Source organism: Trichoplusia ni, unplaced genomic scaffold (genome assembly GCF_003590095.1).
Source record: "Trichoplusia ni isolate ovarian cell line Hi5 unplaced genomic scaffold, tn1 tig00000182, whole genome shotgun sequence".
In the NCBI taxonomy this organism is placed as follows: domain Eukaryota; kingdom Metazoa; phylum Arthropoda; class Insecta; order Lepidoptera; family Noctuidae; genus Trichoplusia; species Trichoplusia ni.
The window spans coordinates 70,984-94,232 of NW_020799994.1; the positions used below are offsets into that span (position 1 = coordinate 70,984).

Consider the following 23,249-nt stretch of genomic DNA (forward strand, 5'->3'; position numbering starts at 1 on the left):
TCTGTATTTTAGGTTTTTATTCTTATAAAATACAGTGCAGCATTAGTTTATATGATGCCGATTTTGTTGGCAACATCTAATGCGTCATGATCCCTTGCGAGCCGTACGTACGCCTTCTTCTTACCGTCAGGCCTAAAAAAACAAGGAAAATTGTTAATTGTTTACCATCAAACAATAAACATATGAAGTAAATTAGTTAAATTTTATCAGAGGTGTGTTATTTTGATATCATTCTCTATCAATGAGATTCCCACAAATATATCATCATTTAAAAAGTATAAACAAAAAAAGAATAGAAAGATGCCTGGCTATGTACCTGATAAGGGTGTTAACTTTAGCAACATTGATGTCATATAGCTTTTTAACTGCAGCCTTGATGTGGTGCTTGTTTGAGCTTGTGTGTACAATGAATACCAAAGTATTGTTGTCTTCAATTTTCTTCATAGCCGCTTCAGATGTCAGAGGATACTTTATGATATTGTAAGCATCCATACTGGAAAATATTAAAAAAATAATTATATGACTATGAAGTTATTGGTTATGTTGCGGAAAGTAATGAAAAAATGTTTTGTATACCATAAGCAAATATAAAATTAATAGTTCTTACCGATTCCTCTTGGGCAGAGATTTCCTGGGGTACTTAGGGTGCCTCGGAGGTTCAAAGGTCTTGGGCCTACGGAAGTGCACTGACGTGCGGATCTTGCGCACACGCTTGCCATGTTCACCCTTGACAACCTGGAGATAAATGAACAACATCAATATTTCTACAACCAAAAACTATCACAGCTTTTCTTTCATATTGATTAGTGCAGGGCTGGGTTAGCTTCATGAGTTAGTGATTGACATGATTTTAAATTTAATAATATCACAAGATTTTGTTGGGAAGAAAATAAAAATAGGAGGACTTGATCACCGCAGCAGTCATTCATCATAATTTTACACTAATTAATACAGAATTTACAAGATAAGTCAATTATTAAGATAAAGAATATCATGTGCCATTGAATGTGTGCAACATGTAGCATTTAGTAAAATGTAATTATTATCAAATAATTTGATTCAACATGCACAGGTAACAATATGATATAAACAATGCCACTATATATGGGAACTTATTTTAGTAATAACATACCTTCCTTTGCGCTTTAAGAGCCTTAGCAACAGGTTTTACAACCTGTTTCTTCTGTCCTTTAATGCCGGTCTTCTTGGGCTTGGGAGCAATCTTTAACTTAGCCGCTGCTGGCTTGGGCTTAGGCTTGGCAGCAGCCGCAGCTTTCTTCACTGAAGGCTTCGCACTAGACTTAGCTTTCAAAGCAGCAGCCTTGGCGGAACCAGGCTTGGCAGAAGGCTGAGCCGAGGCTGGTTTCTTTTCAGCGGGCTTAGCGGCAGACGCGGCAGGCTTGGCTGCAGGTGCAGATGCTGGCTTGGCAGCGGCGGGTTTGGCCGCTGGGGCTGCTTTGGGAGCGGCCGCCTTGGGGGCGGGAGCTGGAGTCTTAGCTGACGCCGGCTTAGGTGCTGCAGTGCTAGGAGCTGCCGCAGCTTTAGGTGCAGCCGCAGGAGTCTTAGCAGTTGCGGGTTTCTTCTCCGCAGGCTTGGATCCGGAGGACCCTGAAATAGTACATATAATTGTTTAACATGGACGTCCTAACCTCAACTGACAAGTTTATTTATCTTAGTATTTACCAAAGAATCATTTTGTGCTGTGTAAAACAAGGTATTTGAAATTGTATAAAAGCGTACAAACAGTATGGGCAACGATAACTTGCAACAAAATAGCAACAATACGTTTAAGTTCATAACATGCACCGCGTGGCTTAACAAATGTCACACGGACATTTTTAGGAAATTTGTATTTTACACTCACTACAATTCTCAATATACAACACAAACACGTTTAAGGCTTACAAGTCACATATTAAACATATATTACTTTCTAATATTAACGAAATACTATAACATACCGGATTTCTCGGGTTGCTTCTTAGGAGGCATCGTGACAAAAAAGATGGAGGCTCACTGATTATGTTGCCAGATCACATTACGTTTTCCGATCAATATTTTTTAATTGGTAATTTCTTCGTTTTGATCGAAGAACAAAAACATCTTAACTTTTAACGTAGTGTATTGCATAGACCTAGTATATTTAATGATTGCATACTTAAATTTTAAACCACTTTATGAAAAATATTTTCCATGGATTATCAAAGATCTTTACTGAAATATTAAAAACTCATTATAACCATGTGGCAACACTTTTTCTACAAACAAATGAAATAAAATGTGTATTTTATTTTTTTATTTAATACTTATACAATTAAATCAAATAAATATTAATTTGTTAATCCAACTTATCGCATGAGAATTTATCAACAACTAATTATTGAGCTTAATGAAACAAGATAGTCACATATTATCCACTCCTGCGTAATATAATACAATAGTTAACTCAGTTAAAAATATTGCAAGGGAATGTTTGTGGTACAGGAAAACGGAAAACCCTTCAAATTCATATCAATGAGGAAAATACGGATCGAGTATAGTGAAGGCGGAAGATCTTACTGAAAGGATAAAAAAATAGTTGCGTTGAGAAAAGGGTTTGATCGTTGAAAAGTACTAAGTAAATTAATTAAAAAATATAAAATAGGGGTTTATCGCCTTAGGGATCATCATCGGCCTAGCCTTTTCCCAATTATGTTGGGATCGGTTTCCAGTCTAACCGGATACACCTAAGTACTGGTACTTAGGTGTATCCGGTTGTAAGCAGTCGTTCCTTGTAAGACACTGGTGTCTTACAAGGAACGACTGCTTATCCCACCACCTCAAACCAGTTACCTGGGCAACACGATAACCCTTAGTTAGACTGATTGTCAGACTTTCAAGCTTGTCCAGCTCGCAGCTATGGCCCACAATATAACGTGCCTTCAAAAACACGGAGGAACTCGTTATGGCAAAGATGATCCCATCCACGTACCAACCGAAACGAGCGCAGCTTAATTTTCATTATCAGTTGAAATTTACATAACCACGGGGTCCTCTTCTCTCACAGATTTCTATGTATATTTGAATGCTGTTTCATAAACAGGTAGTAATGATAGTGGTTTCTTAGGTTTACGCGAATGTTAGACATTGAAATGAAACGACTTTTACGGATTTTATCGCGGTTTAATTAGTTAGTAATGATAATTATCTAAAAAGAGGTACACTACTCTTAACATTTTAGGGCAAGAAAAATAGATGTTGTCCTAATCTCAGACCCACAAGCTTCCCAATATAAACACAAAATTTCATGACAGTCGGTCATTCCGTTCCTTAAGAGTTCAACTATAAACACCGAGACACGGGAATTTTATTAGAATCTAGCTTAAACGCTGTTATGCCATATTAAGAAGGGTATGAAAGAAAATTAAGATGTCCGCATAGGCGAACCAATGGCACGCGACACAATATTTTGGGCACGTCGCAGAATTAGATATTTTAAGACGATCAATTTGATAGTATTTATAATTATTATTTTCCAAATAATCAGAAAGTCAAAATTATTTGATGGCACGCGAATGACCCCATTAATCTTTTTTTTGGAAAAAATGGCACGATGATGCACAAAGGTTCGCCTTGGCATAGGTTGTCAACCTACCCAAAATTATCGCAAAATTTCAGGATGATCGGTCAAGCCTTTCAGAGGAGTTCAATTACTTCCCTTCACTGTGACAGGATTTGATACATTAGACTAGCTGCCCCAGCTAACGTTGTTATGCCATACAATCGAGTTTTATGGAATAAAAAAGGCGGTATGAAAAAAAGAGTGTTTGATTCTCCGACCTCCTGAACGTGTACACAAAAAATATCATAAGAATCGGTCGAGCCATTTCAGAGGTTATTTTCAGGTAACACGATAATTTTATATAATAGAAGATAGAGGGATTAAGATGGGAACATAGGCCCCCGGTTAGTCCGAATGCCATTATTGTGAGGATCCCATAGAACACGGTGGAGGTATGCCCTGCGTAAGCGGAGGATCGCTGTGTCCTGCGTCCTCTGGTACGGTCCGTGGCGAGGCTGCTTCAGGTAAAGGAGGCACAACACGTAAGGCAATACAGAGGCGCGGGAAACAAAAGAAAAATTGTAAAACTCCATATTATATTCCATTAGATTTCCAAAATTATGACGCCATTTTTTCTTTTATTAGTAATCGAACCCGCCCAGCGCACATGTACATTTATATTACCCACTGTAGAATGTGTCGGTACAACATTACACTATTTCTAATAAGTGATTTGAGAGCGATAGGCAAGTAATTTACCACATAAAGTTTTCTGCAAGGTTTCGGTAAGTTCAAGGAACATCTAACGATAGGAAAACAATAAAACACAAATGTTTATGTATTTACTTACATACATAGATAGGTATTTAATAATGTTTATGTAAAGTACAATAATGCATAGTAGCAATTTTCTGATGGGAACATACTAAATTAATACATAATGGTAGCATTCGCGCTTAAGCCTTCACATCGAATTTGTCCTAATTTACGAAGTTTAAAACAGTAAATAGTCTTTTATCAGTATTCTTGTTTTAATTGTATTCGCTTGGTGCTTGACTAGAGCTAGCAGTGGTACGGTGAAACGAGCCTATATTTAAAAGCGGAGTACCTACAGTTGAACCTTGGTGGGGTGATAGTACATTGTTTGTTGGTTGAACTGGCCTTTTACCTATTATTAACGGAAAACATTCATCAGATATGCCCGATAATGCCGTTTGCACACGTTTCATGCGGTTTGAACATTCGTCAAAGTGGTCTGTTATATATTTCAAGTCGGGCGCCTTGGAAAGGTTGTAGTGAGTTTTTAGATTTTTATCAATTACTTTTAAACCATCAGAGCTAGTGAAAGTAACCTTCTCGCCAGAGTAAAAAAATATTTCTATATCCGTGCCATTTTCCATAAGCTGACATTTAGCTAAAGATGTATACAGTGTTATCTTTGGTGTTTTAGCTTTGACCAATTCGACGAATCGTGATGCATATAAATATTTTTTCCAATGTTTCTGCGGTAGGTTATGATAGGTAAACACTTCATCAGGATTGGGGTCATGATCTTTGTCTAAGGTTCTGCTTTTGTTATCGACTGTATAAATTATTATTTTCATACCATCCTTAGATATTTTACAAATTTCTACAACTTGTTCTTCTCTATCTTTACCTTTCTTTTTAATAAATTCTACTATCACGCCTGTTGACTCTATTTTCAGTATGGCGTTACGTGTTCGGTGAGAAATTGTAGGTAATCTTTCAGCACACAAAGGAGGAACACTGAGGGTATTATTTTTGGAATTTACGTTACATAATTTAGGTATGTTCTCTTTGTCATCTTCTAAATTAGGATTTGTGTTTTTAACTAATTTGCAATTAACATCAAATTTTCTCATGTTCTTTTCTAATAATGACAAATTGCTGTTGTAAGGGCTATCATTAGTTTTCTTCAGAATGTTATGCTGGTTTGTAAAATCAAACATATCAGGAGAACCTCTATCAGAGCCTTTACAAACATTATATGCATGATTGTTGGAAAAACCTGAATTCGTACTGAATTCTTGTGCACCAGTAAAGACATTAAATGGCTTAGGATGAACTTCATTTTTTCCTGTGTTAAATTCTTTCAAAACACATACTTTATCATCGTTTTTAAATCGATTGCTATGTTGAGTGCTGTGCAGTGTAGTAAGAAAACCGGAATCGCGAGATATATCGTGCTTGGAAGAACTTTGGGCATTATTTAAAAAAGGATGTTCCAAAATACCCTTCAATGTAATTCTTTTAGTTGGGTCCTTACACAATAGTTTCTGCAGTAAATCCTGAGCTGGTAAGGATAGTTCCATAGGGATTTTGTAATCAGCATTAATAACTCTGTTAAGTGTGGTTTTAACATGTTGAGTGTGAAATGGTGGGCTTCCTACGAGTAAAGTGTATAACATGCAACCAAGGCCCCAAACATCTGCTGGTAATCCATGAAATTCTCTTGATGCAACCTCAGGAGATATATAGTTTGGTGTACCACACATGGTAACATGCTTTTCATCAGGTCCATTTAGCTGTGTTGCCAGGCCAAAATCAGCAATTTTAACATTCAGATCCTTTGTCAATAGTAAGTTATTCAGTGATAAATCTCTATGGATAATATTGTGTGTATGAAGGTACAATACTCCGCTTAACACTTGTCTCAATATGTCAGCAGCTGCTTTCTCAGAAAGCCCACGTGTACCTAACTTGAAGTGTTTGGCTAACTCACCATTGTGAGCTAGTTCTAAGACTAAATAAACATAATGTGCATCTTCAAAAAAAGTATATAACTCTAAAATAGCTGGATGTTTCAGCCGAGAGTGTATGGTGACTTCTTGTCTTACTCTGCCAATCATTCCAGCACTTGCCATGAGTGCTTTGTCTATCATTTTGATAGCAACAAATACTCCTGTTTGTCGACATCTTGCTCTATAAACATGAGCAAACCCTCCTTTACCAAGATGCTCCAATATTTCGTAATCTTCAATTTTTTCCCCAAACATTCTTATCCTTTACAATATTCTAGTATCATGAATGAAATTATCCTTTCTACGTAATCCATTAATATCCATTTTCATAACATCCATTATTTTTTCGTGTACTGAAATGAATAACAAAAAAATTATATAAGTTTTTATTAGACATTATCATAACCCAAGTTATAAATAAAATCTTTAATATAAATACTACCTTATTAAGAATCCATTTAGCATCATCCAAACTTTTAGCAATGATCTCTTTTACTCTCTCTGTGTCAGGTTCAAACTTGTGTTGCTTGTAGCTCTGTAAAGTATACAAGAGTAGCAAAAATGAAAGATACTCAAATGATTGCATATGGCAACAGAGTGTGATAGGAACCAAATTCTAAGATTTTCACTGATGATGAGTACACTTAATATTTTTTTAGTTTATATTAATAAATAACTACTTTAAAGTATCTAAGTATTAGCAGTTACAAAGATATGTTAAACATACTTGTTTATGTTTACTAAAATACCTAAATTAATTATTACTTTCTTGTGTTTTTTTTTCAACAACAAACTACTGGCCGTAACTTAATGAAGTACCAAAACCAAATCAAATTGGCCTTGACTATCCAAAACAGTAAATCATTTAAAATATGCGGGCGTTTGCAAGTATTATCATTTTAAATAAAATATAATTAGCATAATAAAGTATTTAAAAGTTTACCTGCTTAACAGCAAACTTATAATGTTTACAGGCGTCAGGAGGAAGCTTTTCGCACTGCCTCAATAAATGTTTATATAATTGTAGAGATGTCATAACAACTTTCGAGTCATTAGTGATACACCTTCTGTAAAATATAAACATTTACGAGACGAAACTCTGCTACGATCACTAAATATCACGTAACTTTGACGTTATGTTTAGCAGATAGAGCATAATCAAGGGGACTGGAGAACAGACAGCCTAGACAGCGCTAACATCTAATGTAAGTTGCCATATACATTTTATCATTGACAGATACCCAGTAGTTTTAGCCTTTGGTTTTAGCATTAATGTACTTATCTGTTATAGCCGTCCACTGGTCGGTATTTTATGTCGAGATGAAATGAGCTGAATCGCCTTAATTATAATACCTAAGTTGTATTTGTAGAAGCAACATGACGAGATTGCTACACATCTGCGCTGTATGCTTGATTGTGTGGACTTAATTGGCTTCCCAATCAGAGGTCTTTTTCCACAACTCTTTACAAAGAGCAACAAACTACAGAGTAATTGCACCCACGCGCTGATTGATAAAATTGGACAGGATGAAAAATATTAGTAAATATTAAAAATCCTCGAGAAGTGTATGCTATGTCAGCCATTCATGTTTAGTTTTTAAAATTGTCTATGCCTGTGACTACGAACTAAGGCGAAGTATGGGCGAAGTACTTACTTTATTTTAATTATTTATCTGTGGCCTACGCTCACTCACTCATCCATCATCTTTTCTTTGATTATGAATAGAATTTAGTAAAATGAAAAATGGGCGAAGTTGTGATATATTCGTATATTGTACTTGTTGCAATCAGATGAGAGTGTATTAGAAGTGTCTAAATAGTGATATATGTTACTAAGTTTTACCCTACATATATTGAATGATCTAAGGATTAGTGTTATGATAAGTCAATAGGTATTCCTCTATATGTTTGTGATTGTATTACATGCCTTGATTATGATTCGTTAACGCTAATGTGGTATGGCACTTGTTACAATTCGACGTTCTCCGAGTGTGCAAACACCTAGGAAAACGGTAAGTATTTGTGTCCTGCTAAACAAAAATATTTTTGTGTTTTGATGTTGTGTCAAAATCAGACATGAGGCTTACTAGGGCTGGAATTAACTTGTTTGTGAACATACTTACAAGACAGATGTATATATATATAATTTTTAACGTAGTAAGTTTATCCATTACTCAATAATGTGACCCTTTGTATTACCCATACAATTTATTAGACTATCTACTGACACTTCTCTTTACTATATGTACCTGTTTGCAAATGTGTATCATGACAAACATTGTTAAGAATTTGTTTTAACATCCATTAGCCTAGCATTATTACTTTCAGCCTTGACACTGCAGTATTACTCTCAAACTATGTTGATATGAACTTGACCAAGAATATGTAGTATACAATTCTGTTCAAGTAGAAGAATCTAAAAAAGATGCTCTGTTCCAGGATGAGACAGAAAAATCAAATGATAACATTGAAGACGATGTTGGGGAACGTATCAGCAAAAGGTAGGTATTATTTTGTTATCAAAATCTTAAATGGCCACCAATTCTTCATCAGTTTACCAATGATTCTCAGTCATGTTTAAGTCAGCATACTAAAGTTATCTAAATCTTAATGCCAACAATTTTTCATAAATACATGAGCCCTTGTCAGAATGTTTTGTGAGAGGTGTGGGCAAGACATTAATAATCAGTTTTATTTTTTCAAACCATAGTATATTGAACTCAAACTATTACTACTAATCAGCAAACCATTATACAGCAAGTATAAATGATAAACCAACATTTAAAATTTTCTTTGTATTCATGTTTGTTAGGTGTCAACAATTTTTTTAATTTTGTTTTAATAGTAAGCTTAATTACGTTACTATAAATTAATTGTAACCAACACAAGTAAATTAGAAAGAGAATAAAGCAATGTTTGAAAATTAATTTACTAAAGTAGGAATGCAAATAAAATATATAGTTTTGATTTAAGCTTCCTCATAGATAAGGAAGGCCTGTGTTATGAATATTTTTTTTATTATAAATATTAATTTGTAGCAGAACAGTCTCTTTATTTTTTACTCGCTGTTGCCCGCGACTTGTGGTTAGAAGATTTAAGTTATGATTTATACCTGCCCTGTTTTTTCCACATTTTCCATTGTATCTTCGCTCCTATTATTCGCAGCGTGATGGTATACCTTACCTGACCTAAAATCTTCCTCAATGAATGGTCTATTCAACACAAAATTATTTTTTCTATTTGAACCAGTAGATCCTGAGATAAGCATGTTCAAACAAACAAACAAACTCTTCAGGTATAGATTGTTGCTATAGTCATCACTCATCAAACATAATAAGTGAAAAAAAAAATAGGATAATAAGTTGCTGCCCAAGAAATGTCAACTATGAATACAACATCTCCATTATAATTTTATTTATTTCTAGGTAAACTATTAGAAAACATTTGTAAATAAGCTACTTAGTAAAACTAAAATGATTTTCAATTTTACAACAGTTAAGTGTTCAGGATCACTTGTGTTTATTTGAATTTGTAGTCAAGATTAAAACAAAGTGTTATATTATTACTTATTACACAGCAAAAGCCTAGTGATTACTTAACTATCCTAACTAAGTAAATTCTCTGACCTTTTATCTAATACTCATGCCTTAATTGTGTAAACATCATTACCATAACTTACCAACCATTAAAAAAAGATTAAATATAAAACAATAAACATTTGAAGGTTAGATATGAGTCTATAAATATATTGTGGTGTAAGACTTGACTTAAAATTTTGCATTGAATTTGTACAATTCAATACAAAATAAAATTTAATTCGGAAAAGTACTTGAACTGAAAATTGTTTAGAAGGGCTAATATACTATTTATTATAAGTCAATACCAAACCATAAAAATATGAATAGTTGCCCTCAAAGGTTATTCAGAGAAGGGATCTTACCTTTGTAATTTTTGAGTTCTTAAACTCACCTTTTTAAATATCAAGGACATATATCTGAAAGCAGATCTTAGTTCTGAGTTTGACCTTAACTGTTAAGTGTGTGTTAACTGGCGGTTAATCTACGTATTACATTAGTTAGCTGTGATATGCTTTGTGGTTAGCTTTATTATTGTCGTATAATACTAATTAATACTCTAGGTTCCGAGCATCCTGTTGAAATATGACCCCGTATCAATAGTCAATTTTCCTTTAAAACATTTAAATGATGGGTTATATTTGTAGTAATAGTATTATGTATCCGACTATGAAACAACAAGTTGCGCGTGTAGTCTGTCTGAAGCACGGCGTGTTCCTTTCCCGAACGCCTCGTGTTCCTGTTCTGCGTCGTGTTTCTATATTTAAGCGGTAGTTTGTGCTCGGTTCAGAAGGAAGCTATGAGTGTTGTGACGTCGTTTGTCGAGTGGGCTCGTTGTTGCGTCGCGCACGCACTTTATTATCGTTCGGGATGTGTCGGATGGTGCACCGCGTACCGGGATTCATGCCATGGTTGGCTAAAATACGCAGACGCTATGTGAATGTACCCCGTCCTAATAAAACATATTTTGAAATGGAATTATCGTGCCGGTGCTTTATTTAGTGACTTAAGAATTGATACATATAAATTGGGTCCTTGGATTTAAATAAAAATGGTTGCATTCAGGTAATCAACAAACTGTTTATTATATTTATATCCACAAAATTCACTTTTTAGAAGTGGTATGACACTACTGTACTACTTTCGTCGTGAGTAATGAGATATATTATAAAAAAAAAAAAACTAAATATCTCATAATAATGATTTACCTGCACTCGTTTACAAACATGTATATCCATCCTTTGCTTTTTTTTTCTGATAAAATATCTCCTTAGAAGAAATGCTAGCTACTAGCATTTTTTTAAATAAAATTTGGCTTTACAATACGTTCCTATGTCGCGCTTACTTGACGAAGAGTTTGTTTGTTTGAACGCGCTTATCTCAGAAACTACTGTTTCGTATTGAATATTTTTTTCAGTGTGTAATATTATTGATGAATATGCAATAATATATACAATTTCACTATAATTAATTGTAGGAGAATAGTAATAAAATATGTTACAAAAACGGGGGGACACTTGGCATTCTGAAACTATTAACTTATTAATCCAATCTCAGAAAACCCTGTAGTAAACAAATGATCCTAGTCTTCTTTAGAAGTAATTTAAAACCATTAACAATAATTACGAGCAAATATTAATATGTATAATAATATATAATAAGGAATCAATGGGAAAAAGCCTTTAGACAATGCAATATCTAATTGCGCATGAAGCATTGGTTTCCTTCCGATTTTCGTATAGTACAAAATAAATGTAGCCTTTATAGGAAAGTGCCCTGCTAAAACACAAAAAAGTGATGTAACCTTATAGGTACAAAGTAGGTGATGATCTAATTAAAAATATGACGACTGCTGCTTGGTAACCTTACAAATTATGTTTGGCAACTTGTATAGAACCCTTCATTACTACATGTATACAAACAGATACGCAAATTCCGTTAAATAGGTAAAAAGTTTCAGAAAGGATATTATGTTAACAATTAATGTTTAATAACAGGTAAATGTAACAAATTGAACGTATGTAACGTTTTAAGGAAATTTGTTGAATATAAATGAAAATTACAGAAGTTACTTCTTCACTGTTCACTCAACCCTACTCGACACAATAGTAACCATTCGTATTATATCCTGCAATATCACATTAAACTATATCGCCAAATATCTAGTGGCATCGTAGACTTAGTAACAGATCTTTGTTGGTGGACTGCTTCTGCTCAACTTATCCGTGGTTTCGGATTCCAACGGAAAATATGGAATCGTTTTATGGAAAATGAAATTTAAAGTTAATCTATATTGATATGGTTTTTCAAATTGCACAGCTTGTTTACGTGCATATTTAGTAGATAATCGATAGATTACTTAGTATATGGGTTGATAACTGTATAACATATCGAAAATCCTTCCTGTTACAAGTTTTAGAATATCGCCTAAAGATGATGCAGTTTAGCGACTTTTACTGATAGTCAAAGTCTTCACAATTTGGTTTTAGTAATTTTATATACAATCTCGTTAAAGGTTGTTGTATGTATATATTTATCGTAGCTAGTAACGATTGCTGAAAGAAATCCCCCTTGATGTAGCCAAATATTTGATAAATTAAAATAGCTTGTTTATCAATGACTGGTAAATACTTATACCATATAACCCCAATACCCCCTTCACTCTTATACTACATGCACTTAAGGAAATACGGTAACGTACATTTAACAAAGCTGAAATAGAGATTCGGAATTGTTACTTGTTGTCAATTTTATTTATGCGGTATGTTTAACATTTAACAATAACTAATCGAATTAATTTTTATTTTATGATTGGTGTATGCGGAGATGATTTCCGTAAATTTATTCGTCCGTCTGTGATTTATTTTCAAAACAAAAATTAATAGTACATTAATAAAGAGAAATATGATTTTGTATTCATATAATTTTGATCGAAGACAGTAAGATCGCATAAGATAAATATAATCAATGGCATGTGGTCACTAACAAAAGACGCGGTGTGGCGTGCTCCGAAATGGGTAAGGTTGCCGGAGCATGATGGGCGGCCGCAGCGTTCACGCTCGTGTCTACGTATAGTATAGGCGGGCGAAACGTTTTGGCAACGCTCCGACCGAGCTATTTTTATTGAACCTTGAGAGAAACCGCCCTTGTCGCTTTAATGCAAGTCAAGATTCAGTTTGTGGCTTACTATCATCGTGAATCTATTTTTCACTCTATTATTAGCGTAACTTCACCCTCCCATGTATAGTAAAATACACATGTTTCCCGTTGCGCTATTTTAGGACGACCTCATCATGCATTATGCGCTCCTTATAAACACTTGTCTTCTTTTAAAAGTTACTCGACCCGTATGAAGGTAAATGTCATAGTGTCGTAATTACGGACCTATGCTCGTTTTATTGCAGGTTTTTCTCTCTCAAGTTACCCGACTTGAGAGTGGTAATCAAAATTCAAACATTGTAATTTATCTTGAATTTATTATGATTTATGAGTGATATATTTCGAGCTTGGAATCCTATTTGGCTTTGTGTCCTCGAGTAAACATTATTAATTATAATAAGCAGTTATTGCACCAAATGTGCAAAATAATATTCATACATAAATATATGTGAATGAGTAATCAAATATCCTTCCATAAATAATACAATACGAATGACGGTGTTGAGGCAAGCCCGACAGCCAGCCAGCGCGTCGGTGCTCGCACGGCGCGCCATGTAGCTGCCTGCGCCCGCGCCGGTGAAAGGGAGGTTAAATGTGCCGCCCGCAAGACGAATTGCAACAACTTTACTAAAAATGGCGTCATTCATACATTTCATTGTAACATTATGTTTTAAAGGTAATTAACATCAAGGTACGCGATTTTATTACGCGATAAACAAATATTTAATTAATTAAAAAAGCTATTATAACTAGGTTAATTTATGACCTATGATGTACACTTACTGTATGAATTTAGGTTATATTTTTGTTGTAATTATGAATTCGTAGGTATTTTGAGTTATTGTTATAAATCCAAGGTTAAGTATCGTTTAGTAAAAGGAAACTTTAATAACTTTCTCAGTCGCGGCTTGGGTTAAGTGAGGCGAAAATAAGTTTAATTTATTTTAGTAAACAGGTAAAAAAAAATGTCGGTTTCAGCTTTGGCATCATCTCATACCGCCCTATTTTAGTTTAAATAAGTTAAGGACATTGACTTGTTGCAGTCTCAATGAGTGCTACTTCGCAAATAAAGGTGCTGCAGTGGTGCTGGGCGGGACAGAGCGCGGCTGCACGAACCAGTGGCGATCGCCGGCGCGCGCGCTTCCTCAGCCTGACATACAACACCACCTGCAGTCCATGTTCTACCTGTTGCGTCCCGAGGAAACGCTCAAAATGGTAATAGCATTAAAAACATCCTAGCCTTACTAATTTTTATATCCGTTCATACAGAAATCCACAGAATGCATTATTAAGGATTTTTGGATCACAAACAAAAAACTGCCATATTTATTTTAGGGTAGACTAAATATTGCTTGTTGCTTAGAAATTAATAATAAATTTCTATAATATTAACTTCTAAGCAGTATTTAGTCGATAACAGCCAGTAATTTCACAAAGAAAACAGAGTTTGGTGCGCCCTTATTTTACGGCTATAGCATTTAGGAAGTGGTAAAGAATGGGTATAACGAGGCGCCGTCTTTTTGGCGTTTAAAACGTGTTCTACGCACTAAGCTATCTTAAGATAATATGTTGTTTGTTTGTAGGCGGTGAAACTGGAGAGCGCTCACGCAGGCCGCACCAGATACCTGGTGGTGGTGTGCCGCAGCAACGAGGCGGCGTTGCTTGGCATCGATTGCATCGAGCGCACCTCCGTCGGCCTCGTGCTGCGCGTTCTAGCTGACACTTCTATTAAGTTGGATGGCGATGGGTGAGTTTAACAAATCAAAATATATTTTTAAGGTAACCTTCAGCCTTCACATATTATTCAAAGTTTTAAATATTAAACATTCTGCTCTAAGTCACCATGATCACTTTCTGAATAGGCATGATGACAAATTTTTTTTGCAGTGTCCGTCTTGTAGTTTTTTGTATAATAATGGATACGTATTTTTTAATTTGTCCCGCAAACATAAATTGACCAGATTACAGTGAATGAAACTTACGCGTGACGTGACGATGGAGTATAATTTTTACCATATCGTTACGTCAGAAGCCCCCTCTCCTAAACTTTAAATCACTTAATCTTTGTCAATTCTATTTTTTCAGAAAAAGGAAAAAAAAATACCGGTCTAATTCTTTTCAATTATCTAACTAAGGGACTAATAGATTTTTTCTTTTTATACCCAGTCATCATCCCTATTCTTATCTTATTTTAGTTTTAGGATCCTGCTTGAAGACGCTTGCTTTGCAATACAAAACCATTTAGGCTGAATATATGTATTTACCAAATCCAGAACAATAACTACTTTTCTAATATAGAATTCATTGTCCACAGAGGATTCAGTGTTTGTGTGTGCAATCAGCAACATATATTCAAGCCGGTGTCCGTACAGGCCATGTGGTAAGTGTGAGCTACAGTTACACTCCGTTGCGATAACTCATGGTTTGCAGGCTTATAAGTGTGTATTTTAAGCTCGTAATCATAATGTCAAAAAGTTACTAAAAAATGAGGCTCCTGTATTGTAATTTTGTGCTTTAATTATATAAATAAATGAATGAAATGTGCTAAGGAATTAAAATTGATTATTTTAATGATGTGTGCAGGTCAGCGTTGCAGACTCTCCACCGCGCCAGCGCACAAGCCCGGGAGCTGAACCACTTCGCCGGGGGCACGTCGCACTCGTGGTGTTCCTACTATGAGAGCCATGTGGACTCGGACCGCTCTTGTCTGAACGAATGGCATGCCATGGATTGCATTGAGTCCCGGCGACCACCTTCCCCTGATTCGCTAAGGCACAAGTAAGTTCGATTCGATCCATTTAAAATTTAAACTCAGTTATTCAAACTCCCCAGCAGCACTTTGTCATTCCGTTTTCAATATAAATAAAAGTGTGTAGGTGCCGAGACAAACAAACAAACATTTGAAGTCGATGTAAGCTACTATGAATTTAAACAATCAACTACTAAGACCAAGGTCAGTAGACCGACCAGCTACTAAAAATCCTATCTACATGTTTTAAACGTCTCGTTTTTTTGCGATTTATTACACTCAAATAAATGTACAATGGTAACTCAATTTTGATTAAATTTTATTGAAAAGACTAAAATTCTTCTTTAACAGTATAATGACGTGATTATGCGTGTTGTGCCGAGACCTAGTTTCTTGACCTACAAAAGGATCGAAAACACGCAAATACGTTAATTAAAAATTTGCTAGCTCGCAAAGATGTTAACTATTGAATGACCGTGTTTTTATTATTTAGTACAAAGGATACAATGTATCCAACCAAGCTGTTCTGCTAGTTAACGCACTTATATTCTGGAGATTTAGATAGGTAGCACAAAGTATGACAGCAATGAAAAGGTCACTAATACAATAGAGACCTGTCGAAAAACCTTAGTTTATATTCCTGTAGTTATGCACCGCAATTTTGAAGCTCCAACAAAAGACTAACTAAACTGACAATAACTTATTGTTATTTTTGATCTTAGGCCTCGGGAAAGAGATGAAACTGAACGTGTTATTCGATGTACATTGAAGGAAATTATGATGAGTGTGGATCTAGACGAAGTGACTAGCAAAGCCATCCGAGGCCGGCTCGAAGAGGAACTGGACATGGACCTCGCAGAATACAAGTCGTTTATCGACCAAGAGATGCTCACCATACTGGGGCAGATGGACGCACCTACAGAAATTTTTGATCATGTTTATCTTGGTTCTGAATGGAATGCAAGCAATCTAGAAGAATTACAACGCAATGGGTGAGTCATTCATTTTTATGCTTAATGTTTTGACGAATACTATGTTATTTATGAGTTACTAATTATTCTTTTAATCGCATTGCAGGGTTAGACACATATTAAATGTGACAAGAGAGATTGACAACTTTTTCCCTGGTATGTTTGACTATCTTAACATTAGAGTTTACGACGATGAGAAGACTGACCTTTTAAAACATTGGGACAACACATACAAATATATAAATAAAGCCAGAAACGAGGGGTCAAAAGTGCTTGTTCACTGCAAAATGGGTATTAGTAGATCGGCATCTGTTGTGATTGCCTATGCCATGAAGGCATTTAACTGGAATTTTGACAAAGCTCTCAGGCACGTTAAAACTAAGCGAAGTTGTATTAAACCTAATACAAATTTTTTAAACCAACTAGAAACATACCAAGGTATACTTGATGCCATGAAAAATAAAGAAAAATTACAGCGCTCTAAATCTGAAACTAACCTAAAATCCCCTAAAAATACATCCAAAACTGAACACAAAGTAATGGATCCAACACCATTGGTGTTAGCTTTAACAGGGTCATACAACGGACGGCCGCGGTCGTGGTCGCCCGACACCAAGGTCGCCGCTGAGCTGCTGCCTCCGCCGGTGCCCACTTCAGTTTCTTTGGAAAATTTAGCTTTCGAAACCAGACATATGTTGATGCCTTATGCAAACGGTAGTTACAGCGTCTCCCCGAACCAAATTATAAGGTTGAAAGAGGAAGGCGCTCCATCCGTCAAGCATATTGTAAATGAAATAGAAAATGCGGCATCAGGTGATCGAAAGGAATTTAGTAAAAGATACCAAAGATTAAATTTTGGTACTCAGAACGAAACTCAAAACAGTAAACCAACCGAGGCATTGGTTAGTTCGATAAATCAAACGGATATAGCTAACAAGCCGCCACAAGCGTCTCCGTCGAGGAATCTAAGTCACAAATACCCACAATCGAATTTCGAAGTTGATAAAATTCACACATGGGACCCGGGGGAAGCTTCGTGGCCTAAAGGCGAAGAAAGTGTTAGGACTGTTAGTACTAGTGATAATATAGTAAAAAGTGACAGTGGAATTATAGATGTGAAAACTAATAAAGTGACGACGAGTGACGCTCTAGGTAATTCCGCGGAACGTTCCAGTTTAGATTGCGATGATAGAAGAGCTGGCGACGATGACGCACCACCACCAAGCAGACAAAGTTCATGGAGCTCATTTGACAGTGCGGTTGTTCTCGACCTGTCGCGGCACTCCTCCTGGGGCTCGTACGACACCCGCGCGGCCGCCAAGTCGCTACCCACGCCGCGCGATGAACCCAAGAGACACAAAGAGCGCGGCGACGAGCGCAATGTGCGGAAAGAGGACAAGGAGGGAGACAAGCCCTCTGAGTCGCCGCCTCAGAAGCCGACGTCGGATCTCAGTATTATCAGCGAGCACATCGAAACGCGCGCGGGAGGCAGGCGGGCTGACAACGAACGAAAGTTCAATGAAACCTGTGCCATACTGAAAGAGCTAGCCAGCGCCGCCGCCCGCATGGAGAGTGCGCGTGACCGCGGCGCGTCCACATGGAGCGGGCGACTGTCAGCGTCCGCGCCCGCCGACACGTGGCTGCGCGCCGGCCTGCGCCGCCGCCGCGCCGCCTGCGCCTCGCACGGCGACCTGCCGCGAGCCGCGCCCGCCGCGCCCACCGCCGCCGCCGCCGCAGCCGCAGCCGCCGCCGGGCTCGTCAGCAACCTCAAGAAGGAGTTCGAAGCGCGTTCCGAATCCGACACCCGAAGAACCGAAACGAGAACTCGACCGATCACTGCTGAAGGTCGAGAGAGGCCGCCGGCTTCGCCACCTACGGGTGAAGATTTGTCAGTAAAAGTTTTAGTAGATAGATACGACCGGCCAGGTAGAGCGCGATGCGAATCGAATTGCGAGTCCCGCCGTAGTAAAGCTTCGCACGAACTGGTCTCGAAAAAATGCAAGCTGACGTCGGAGAGCTCGGCGCTCGAGGGTCGCGCTCGTTCGTCGCTGCGTAACTCGTTTTGCGGCGCTGTGCGCGCAGCTGGCGAGCGTCCGCCGCCCGCGCCCACGGTCGTGTCGCTGGCCCCCATCGACTACAGCGAAGTGTTGGTATCTACTGTGATGTCGAAAGCTCAAACTAAAAAACAATTACAACATGGTAAGACCCATCCGTTGACGAGGCTCAACTTGAATCGGTCGAATAATAGATGTTCAAATCCTGTATATAATACTATGTAGAAATATTTATGTTTTTTATTTATTATGAATTCTTGCCAAACTCGATATTTTATCTTTCTAGAGTTTATATACTATATTTACAAAATGAAATCACAGTGTATTTGTCTATCACCTTAAATTGTATAAACGGCTGTTTGTGAGTAGAAATGTTAAAAGGAGAATAAATTCAATACAACTGATGTACAACTTTTACGTCAGCGTTTCTAATACGAGACCTAACCCAACTGAAAAAACTGTTCTGAAAAAATAACATTTATTGCCATACATATTACCACTACTTAATTTTTATATGACCAAGCCTACAGAGCAGATATTCAGTAATTACATATTTTTATACATACATACTTAAAATTGTGCTAAGCTTATACTAGTCTTAATCTTCAAAGCTGATGAAAATGATTTCACCACAACATTTTAAATAGTTATATAGTACAATAAGTGTTTTTAATGTTCATTTCTTTCATCCAAAGTCTACAGTCTGTAATCGTTTCCCAGTAACAAACGAAACTCGTGGTACGAGTCCGATTTCGCTAATTTTTTTGTAACTATCTGTAGCTTTTTTGACTTTTCTTCGTACTGTCCCAAAATCAAACGCGTAAATGCCGCCCGGATTGTTTCGAATACAACACTCTGTCTGAAATATAAAAATATACGTTTTATTAATTTCTACTTGTAATAATTCCGAAGTTAACAGTTAACTAATTTATTTAACCCAATCTGGGTTGAAATAAGTTATTTCAGTAGCAATACATTACTTTAGCATTAATAGCAGCAATTTTTTAGTCGATGGCAATCACTGGCACACACATACTAATGAATTTGCTGAAAGGATTAGTTCCTTGCTGTGCTCTGTCATGCGAAGTAAACAACCAAGAATTATAATCCTAAAAAGTAACAAACTAAAATAATTGTAAAACTTACTACTTTCATGTTGGTATCAACAACTCTCAAAATGTTGGCATCGGATCCACCGCAAACAATTAGGTTAGTATGCGGCACCATCTTGCCGCAATAAAGTTTTGAACTAAAATTGTCGGGCACGATCGTTTCGATCAATTTACATGACCCGTAATCCCACAATTGAATAGCATCCTTTTCCTGCCATGAGCATGTTAGTATCTTAAATCAACATCAGAACATAATTAGATACTGATGCTTATTTTTACCGTTTGCTAACTATAGTACCTATGCTCAGCAACTCAACACGGATGGCCGTCGTTTTCGGACAGATTTTCAAAAAGACTTTTTTACACTGTAAAATTAAATGACTGCCATCTGTCAAATACCAGAATTGGCTTGAAACCTCAAGTAAGTATATATGAATAGTAAATACGTCAAAAAAATGGATACTTAAAATATTGGCTCCGCCTACAACCCTTGTTGTTCGTGGCGCATCTTACAATAGATTGGGAAATAGGCTAAAAATAATATAGCATGGTACAGTACATATTCTTAGATATGGCTCTGAAAAACTAACCTGCCTCCCGGGTTTATCAAAATCTAAGCCTTCCCCACACATATGGATTCCAAGAAAGTAACGAGTTGCATACGGCTGTCGGTCATCCCAACACATTACGGCGTTATCCCATCCACCAGAGATCAACTCATGGTGTGATTTAGGATTGAAGGCACATGCAAAAATTCGAGATTCATGACCATCCATTTTGCTCCTGTGTCCACTGCAAGGATAAATATTATTATCAAAAATGAAATCATTGCTTTTGACAAACTTACTACGATATGAGGTCAGGGATTGCACACATTTATTCATTTTGAAGATAGGCTGTTTCTATCCCAGCAGCTGCCTCTAGTTCTAAACCTTGGCGTAAGCAAAACCAACCTAAGATTTTATTTAGATGCCATACCTGGAGTAAAATGCACGTTCTTGAGTTTGAGCTTCTTCGTCATACATGTTTAACTTTGCATCATCTCCATAAGTTACAAATTTGCTATGGCAGGGGTGGTAACATAATCCTAAAGTTTGTCGTTTCTCCCGTATCGTGTATAAACATTGATCGTATTTATAACTCCAACACTTGATACATCCATTAACATCTAAATAATAATATATAAAAAAGTGCGATTAAGTATATTCATTTACTAATTCCGTTTAGGAGACGTATTGGTATGAAGTAGCTCAAGGCAGAAAAGTGTAGTTAAACCTGGTAGACCTCAGGACCCCGATTCTGCTTTTGGCAATGGCCGATGAATAAATGGCAATAAGATTAAATTTGAAACTATTCCTATTCTCTTAAGAATTTTTCCAACACAGGAATTGGAAATTAATTGTATTGACTGTCATGAGTGTTCCGTCCCGTACTATATTTCCATGTATTGTGTTGGAAACATTTAGTGCAATCCATTCATTCATCGGTCATTGTAAAAAAGCAGAATTGGGACCCAGCAGACGGGTAAAATGAGACAATGTAAAGGTCTAAAGGACAAGAGAAATCAGACAAAATGATACTTGCTGATTTTTTATTTATTTAGTAAATGTGTAAGTACTGGACAAATAAATATGCAAAGTGCGGAACATGTTGTTTTTGGGCTTAGCCTGTACTTACAAGAAGATAATAACATATTAGTGACGGGGTGAGCTTTGCTGACCGGCCGATGTTTAATAGCAGTTACTGGTCCGGGATATGCGCGACATTCATCATCTACAAGAGTGTGCACACATTGTCCAGAATTGCAATTGAATAGTCTAATCGTACCGTCCGTAAATCCAGCTGCTACGTCATTCGTGTCTTCCGTATATTTACAGCACATAATATCCTTATTTGTATCTCTGTAATACATTAATATGTTACATTATTTCATGGATTGCATTGAAAACATAAGTAGTGAGAAAAACTAGATGGCTAAAAATCATGCGTGAAAACAGTAAGCGCGGATACGAATGGTATTTCCTTCTCCAACTCTGACTTTTGCCTAGTTGTGAATGACAGGGCGCCACTGTAGCTAGATAATTAGCTTACGGCCTATCACTAAGATAGGTAGTATTGACTTATTATGCGCTACGACTTGCCTACTAAAATTCAGAGCTGGTCTAGCGTGAGGTTAATAAGTTCAATTAAGTTTTATGTAAAAAAAGTCCTAATGTGATAAACACAAGTTAAAATGACTTCATGAACCACAAAATCTATCTTATTCTGCCCTTACTTACATAATTGAAAGTACGTTTACTGTTCCTTGGTACACTTGGTTTTGTTCAAGATTAAAAGTCCGCTTTTCAACTGCTGGTGTGCTAGTGTGTACACTGACTATTTCTTTGTTAGCAGGATGACTTCTGACGTAAGTATTAGTAATAGCAAAACTTTTCCGTGCAGTCTTCATACTAGTTGGAGCCATTGGGCCGGCGACAACGTGTCTCTGAGGATCCATTGTTCCAATGTATGAAGTGTGTGTACATTATTTATTTGAATTATTTATTTATTTCTTTTAGAAATACGTACAGTAATAATTTTGATTAGCTGTCACTGGAAATTATTTTGTTTGACAATAGTAACTATCCTTACGTCCGAAAGATGTCATTTATTTGAAGTTAACAACGCGGAGGTTTAGTATCAACATGGAATATACATACGGACGGACGGACGGATTAAAAATATTAGATTTAATATTAAATATTAGATTTTTATTGCTTTTAGTAGGTACCTATGGCCTTATTTTTGGAAAGTCCATGCTGTTCGCCTCCGCTCATGTTTGAAATTTCCCCCACGTTTTTATTCAATTGAGGCACTTCAAGATAAGCTTGCAGGCTCTACATTTCAGAGTAGCTTCAAACCCGATGACAATGCAATTTGCAACTATAAAAAACGGCTGGGCCCGATTTTGATAAAATTTGAATGGATTGACATTTAAATACGTGGGTTTTTAATTTTTTTTATTTATACCAATATATAAAGCTGAAGAGTTTGTTTGTTTGAACGGGCTAATCTCAGGAACTCCAAAATCAAATTGGTCCAAATTGAAAAATTCTTTTTGTGTTGAATAGACCATTAATCGAGGAAGGCTTTAGGCTATAAACCATCATGCTGCGACTAACAGGAGCGAAGATACAATGGAAAATGAGAAAAAAACAGGGCAGGTATAAATCATAACTTGTACCCACGGGGACAAAGTCGCGGGCAACAGCTAGTTTATTATGAAATTAATGATATAATCGTAGTATAAAAATATGCTGAGTTTTTAGTTCATCATTGCTTAAGTA

The 23,249-nt window shown here is 36.5% G+C and overlaps 4 protein-coding genes across 7 annotated transcripts; 1 reads left to right on the forward strand and 3 right to left on the reverse strand.

The window, feature by feature from the left end:
- LOC113507000 (60S ribosomal protein L23a) lies at window positions 1-2,058 on the reverse strand. The gene is made up of 5 exons (XM_026889856.1): window positions 1,962-2,058; window positions 1,133-1,608; window positions 608-735; window positions 317-493; window positions 1-132 (listed from the first exon to the last, which is right to left on the reverse strand). The coding sequence occupies exons 1-5, from the start codon at window positions 1,990-1,992 to the stop codon at window positions 48-50; spliced, it is 897 nt and encodes a 298-aa protein (XP_026745657.1). The 5' UTR covers window positions 1,993-2,058; the 3' UTR covers window positions 1-47.
- Window positions 2,059-4,368: 2,310 nt separating this feature from the next.
- LOC113506998 (serine/threonine-protein kinase PLK4) lies at window positions 4,369-7,880 on the reverse strand. Its single transcript, XM_026889851.1, has 3 exons — window positions 7,247-7,880; window positions 6,746-6,838; window positions 4,369-6,656 (listed from the first exon to the last, which is right to left on the reverse strand). Exon 3 carries the CDS (start codon window positions 6,556-6,558, stop codon window positions 4,573-4,575), a length of 1,986 nt encoding a protein of 661 aa, XP_026745652.1. The 5' UTR covers window positions 6,559-6,656; window positions 6,746-6,838; window positions 7,247-7,880; the 3' UTR covers window positions 4,369-4,572.
- A 98-nt stretch (window positions 7,881-7,978) lies between these two features.
- On the forward strand, window positions 7,979-19,213 carry LOC113506997 (protein phosphatase Slingshot). Its single transcript, XM_026889849.1, is given in 9 exon segments — window positions 7,979-8,315; window positions 8,743-8,804; window positions 14,081-14,252; window positions 14,621-14,784; window positions 15,352-15,417; window positions 15,621-15,815; window positions 16,509-16,778; window positions 16,864-18,937; window positions 18,939-19,213. Coding segments are annotated over 9 exon segments (3,093 nt in total). The 5' UTR covers window positions 7,979-8,261; the 3' UTR covers window positions 18,975-19,213.
- A 59-nt stretch (window positions 19,214-19,272) lies between these two features.
- Window positions 19,273-22,852, reverse strand: LOC113506999 (transcription initiation factor TFIID subunit 5-like). Of its 4 annotated transcripts, none has more exons than XM_026889853.1 (6): window positions 22,203-22,851; window positions 21,601-21,824; window positions 20,902-21,091; window positions 20,514-20,715; window positions 19,958-20,134; window positions 19,273-19,670 (listed from the first exon to the last, which is right to left on the reverse strand). In XM_026889853.1, the coding sequence occupies exons 1-6, from the start codon at window positions 22,418-22,420 to the stop codon at window positions 19,497-19,499; spliced, it is 1,185 nt and encodes a 394-aa protein (XP_026745654.1). In that variant the 5' UTR covers window positions 22,421-22,851; the 3' UTR covers window positions 19,273-19,496. The 4 variants fall into 4 exon arrangements, with proteins under 4 accessions (XP_026745654.1, XP_026745655.1, XP_026745653.1 ...); XM_026889854.1 differs by having other exon boundaries at window positions 19,958-20,155; window positions 21,751-21,824; window positions 22,203-22,850; XM_026889852.1 differs by having other exon boundaries at window positions 19,958-20,155; window positions 22,203-22,850.
- Between the last annotated feature and the right edge of the window lie 397 nt (window positions 22,853-23,249).

Coding starts and splice junctions, on each gene's coding strand:
- LOC113507000 (XM_026889856.1), bottom strand. CDS start 1,992: ATGCCTCCTAAGAAGCAACCCGAGAAATCCG. Junction 736..1,132: donor CTCTTAAAGCGCAAAGGAAG/GTATGTTATTAC, acceptor ATTTATCTCCAG/GTTGTCAAGGGTGAACATGG. Junction 133..316: donor AAAGTTAACACCCTTATCAG/GTACATAGCCAG, acceptor TTGTTTTTTTAG/GCCTGACGGTAAGAAGAAGG.
- LOC113506998 (XM_026889851.1), bottom strand. CDS start 6,558: ATGTTTGGGGAAAAAATTGAAGATTACGAAATATTGGAGCATCTTGGT.
- LOC113506999 (XM_026889852.1), bottom strand. CDS start 22,420: ATGGATCCTCAGAGACACGTTGTCGCCGGCCCAATGGCTCCAACTAGT. Junction 20,156..20,513: donor TTGATAAACCCGGGAGGCAG/GTTAGTTTTTCA, acceptor TGTTGATTTAAG/ATACTAACATGCTCATGGCA. Junction 19,671..19,957: donor TTGATACCAACATGAAAGTA/GTAAGTTTTACA, acceptor TTTATATTTCAG/ACAGAGTGTTGTATTCGAAA.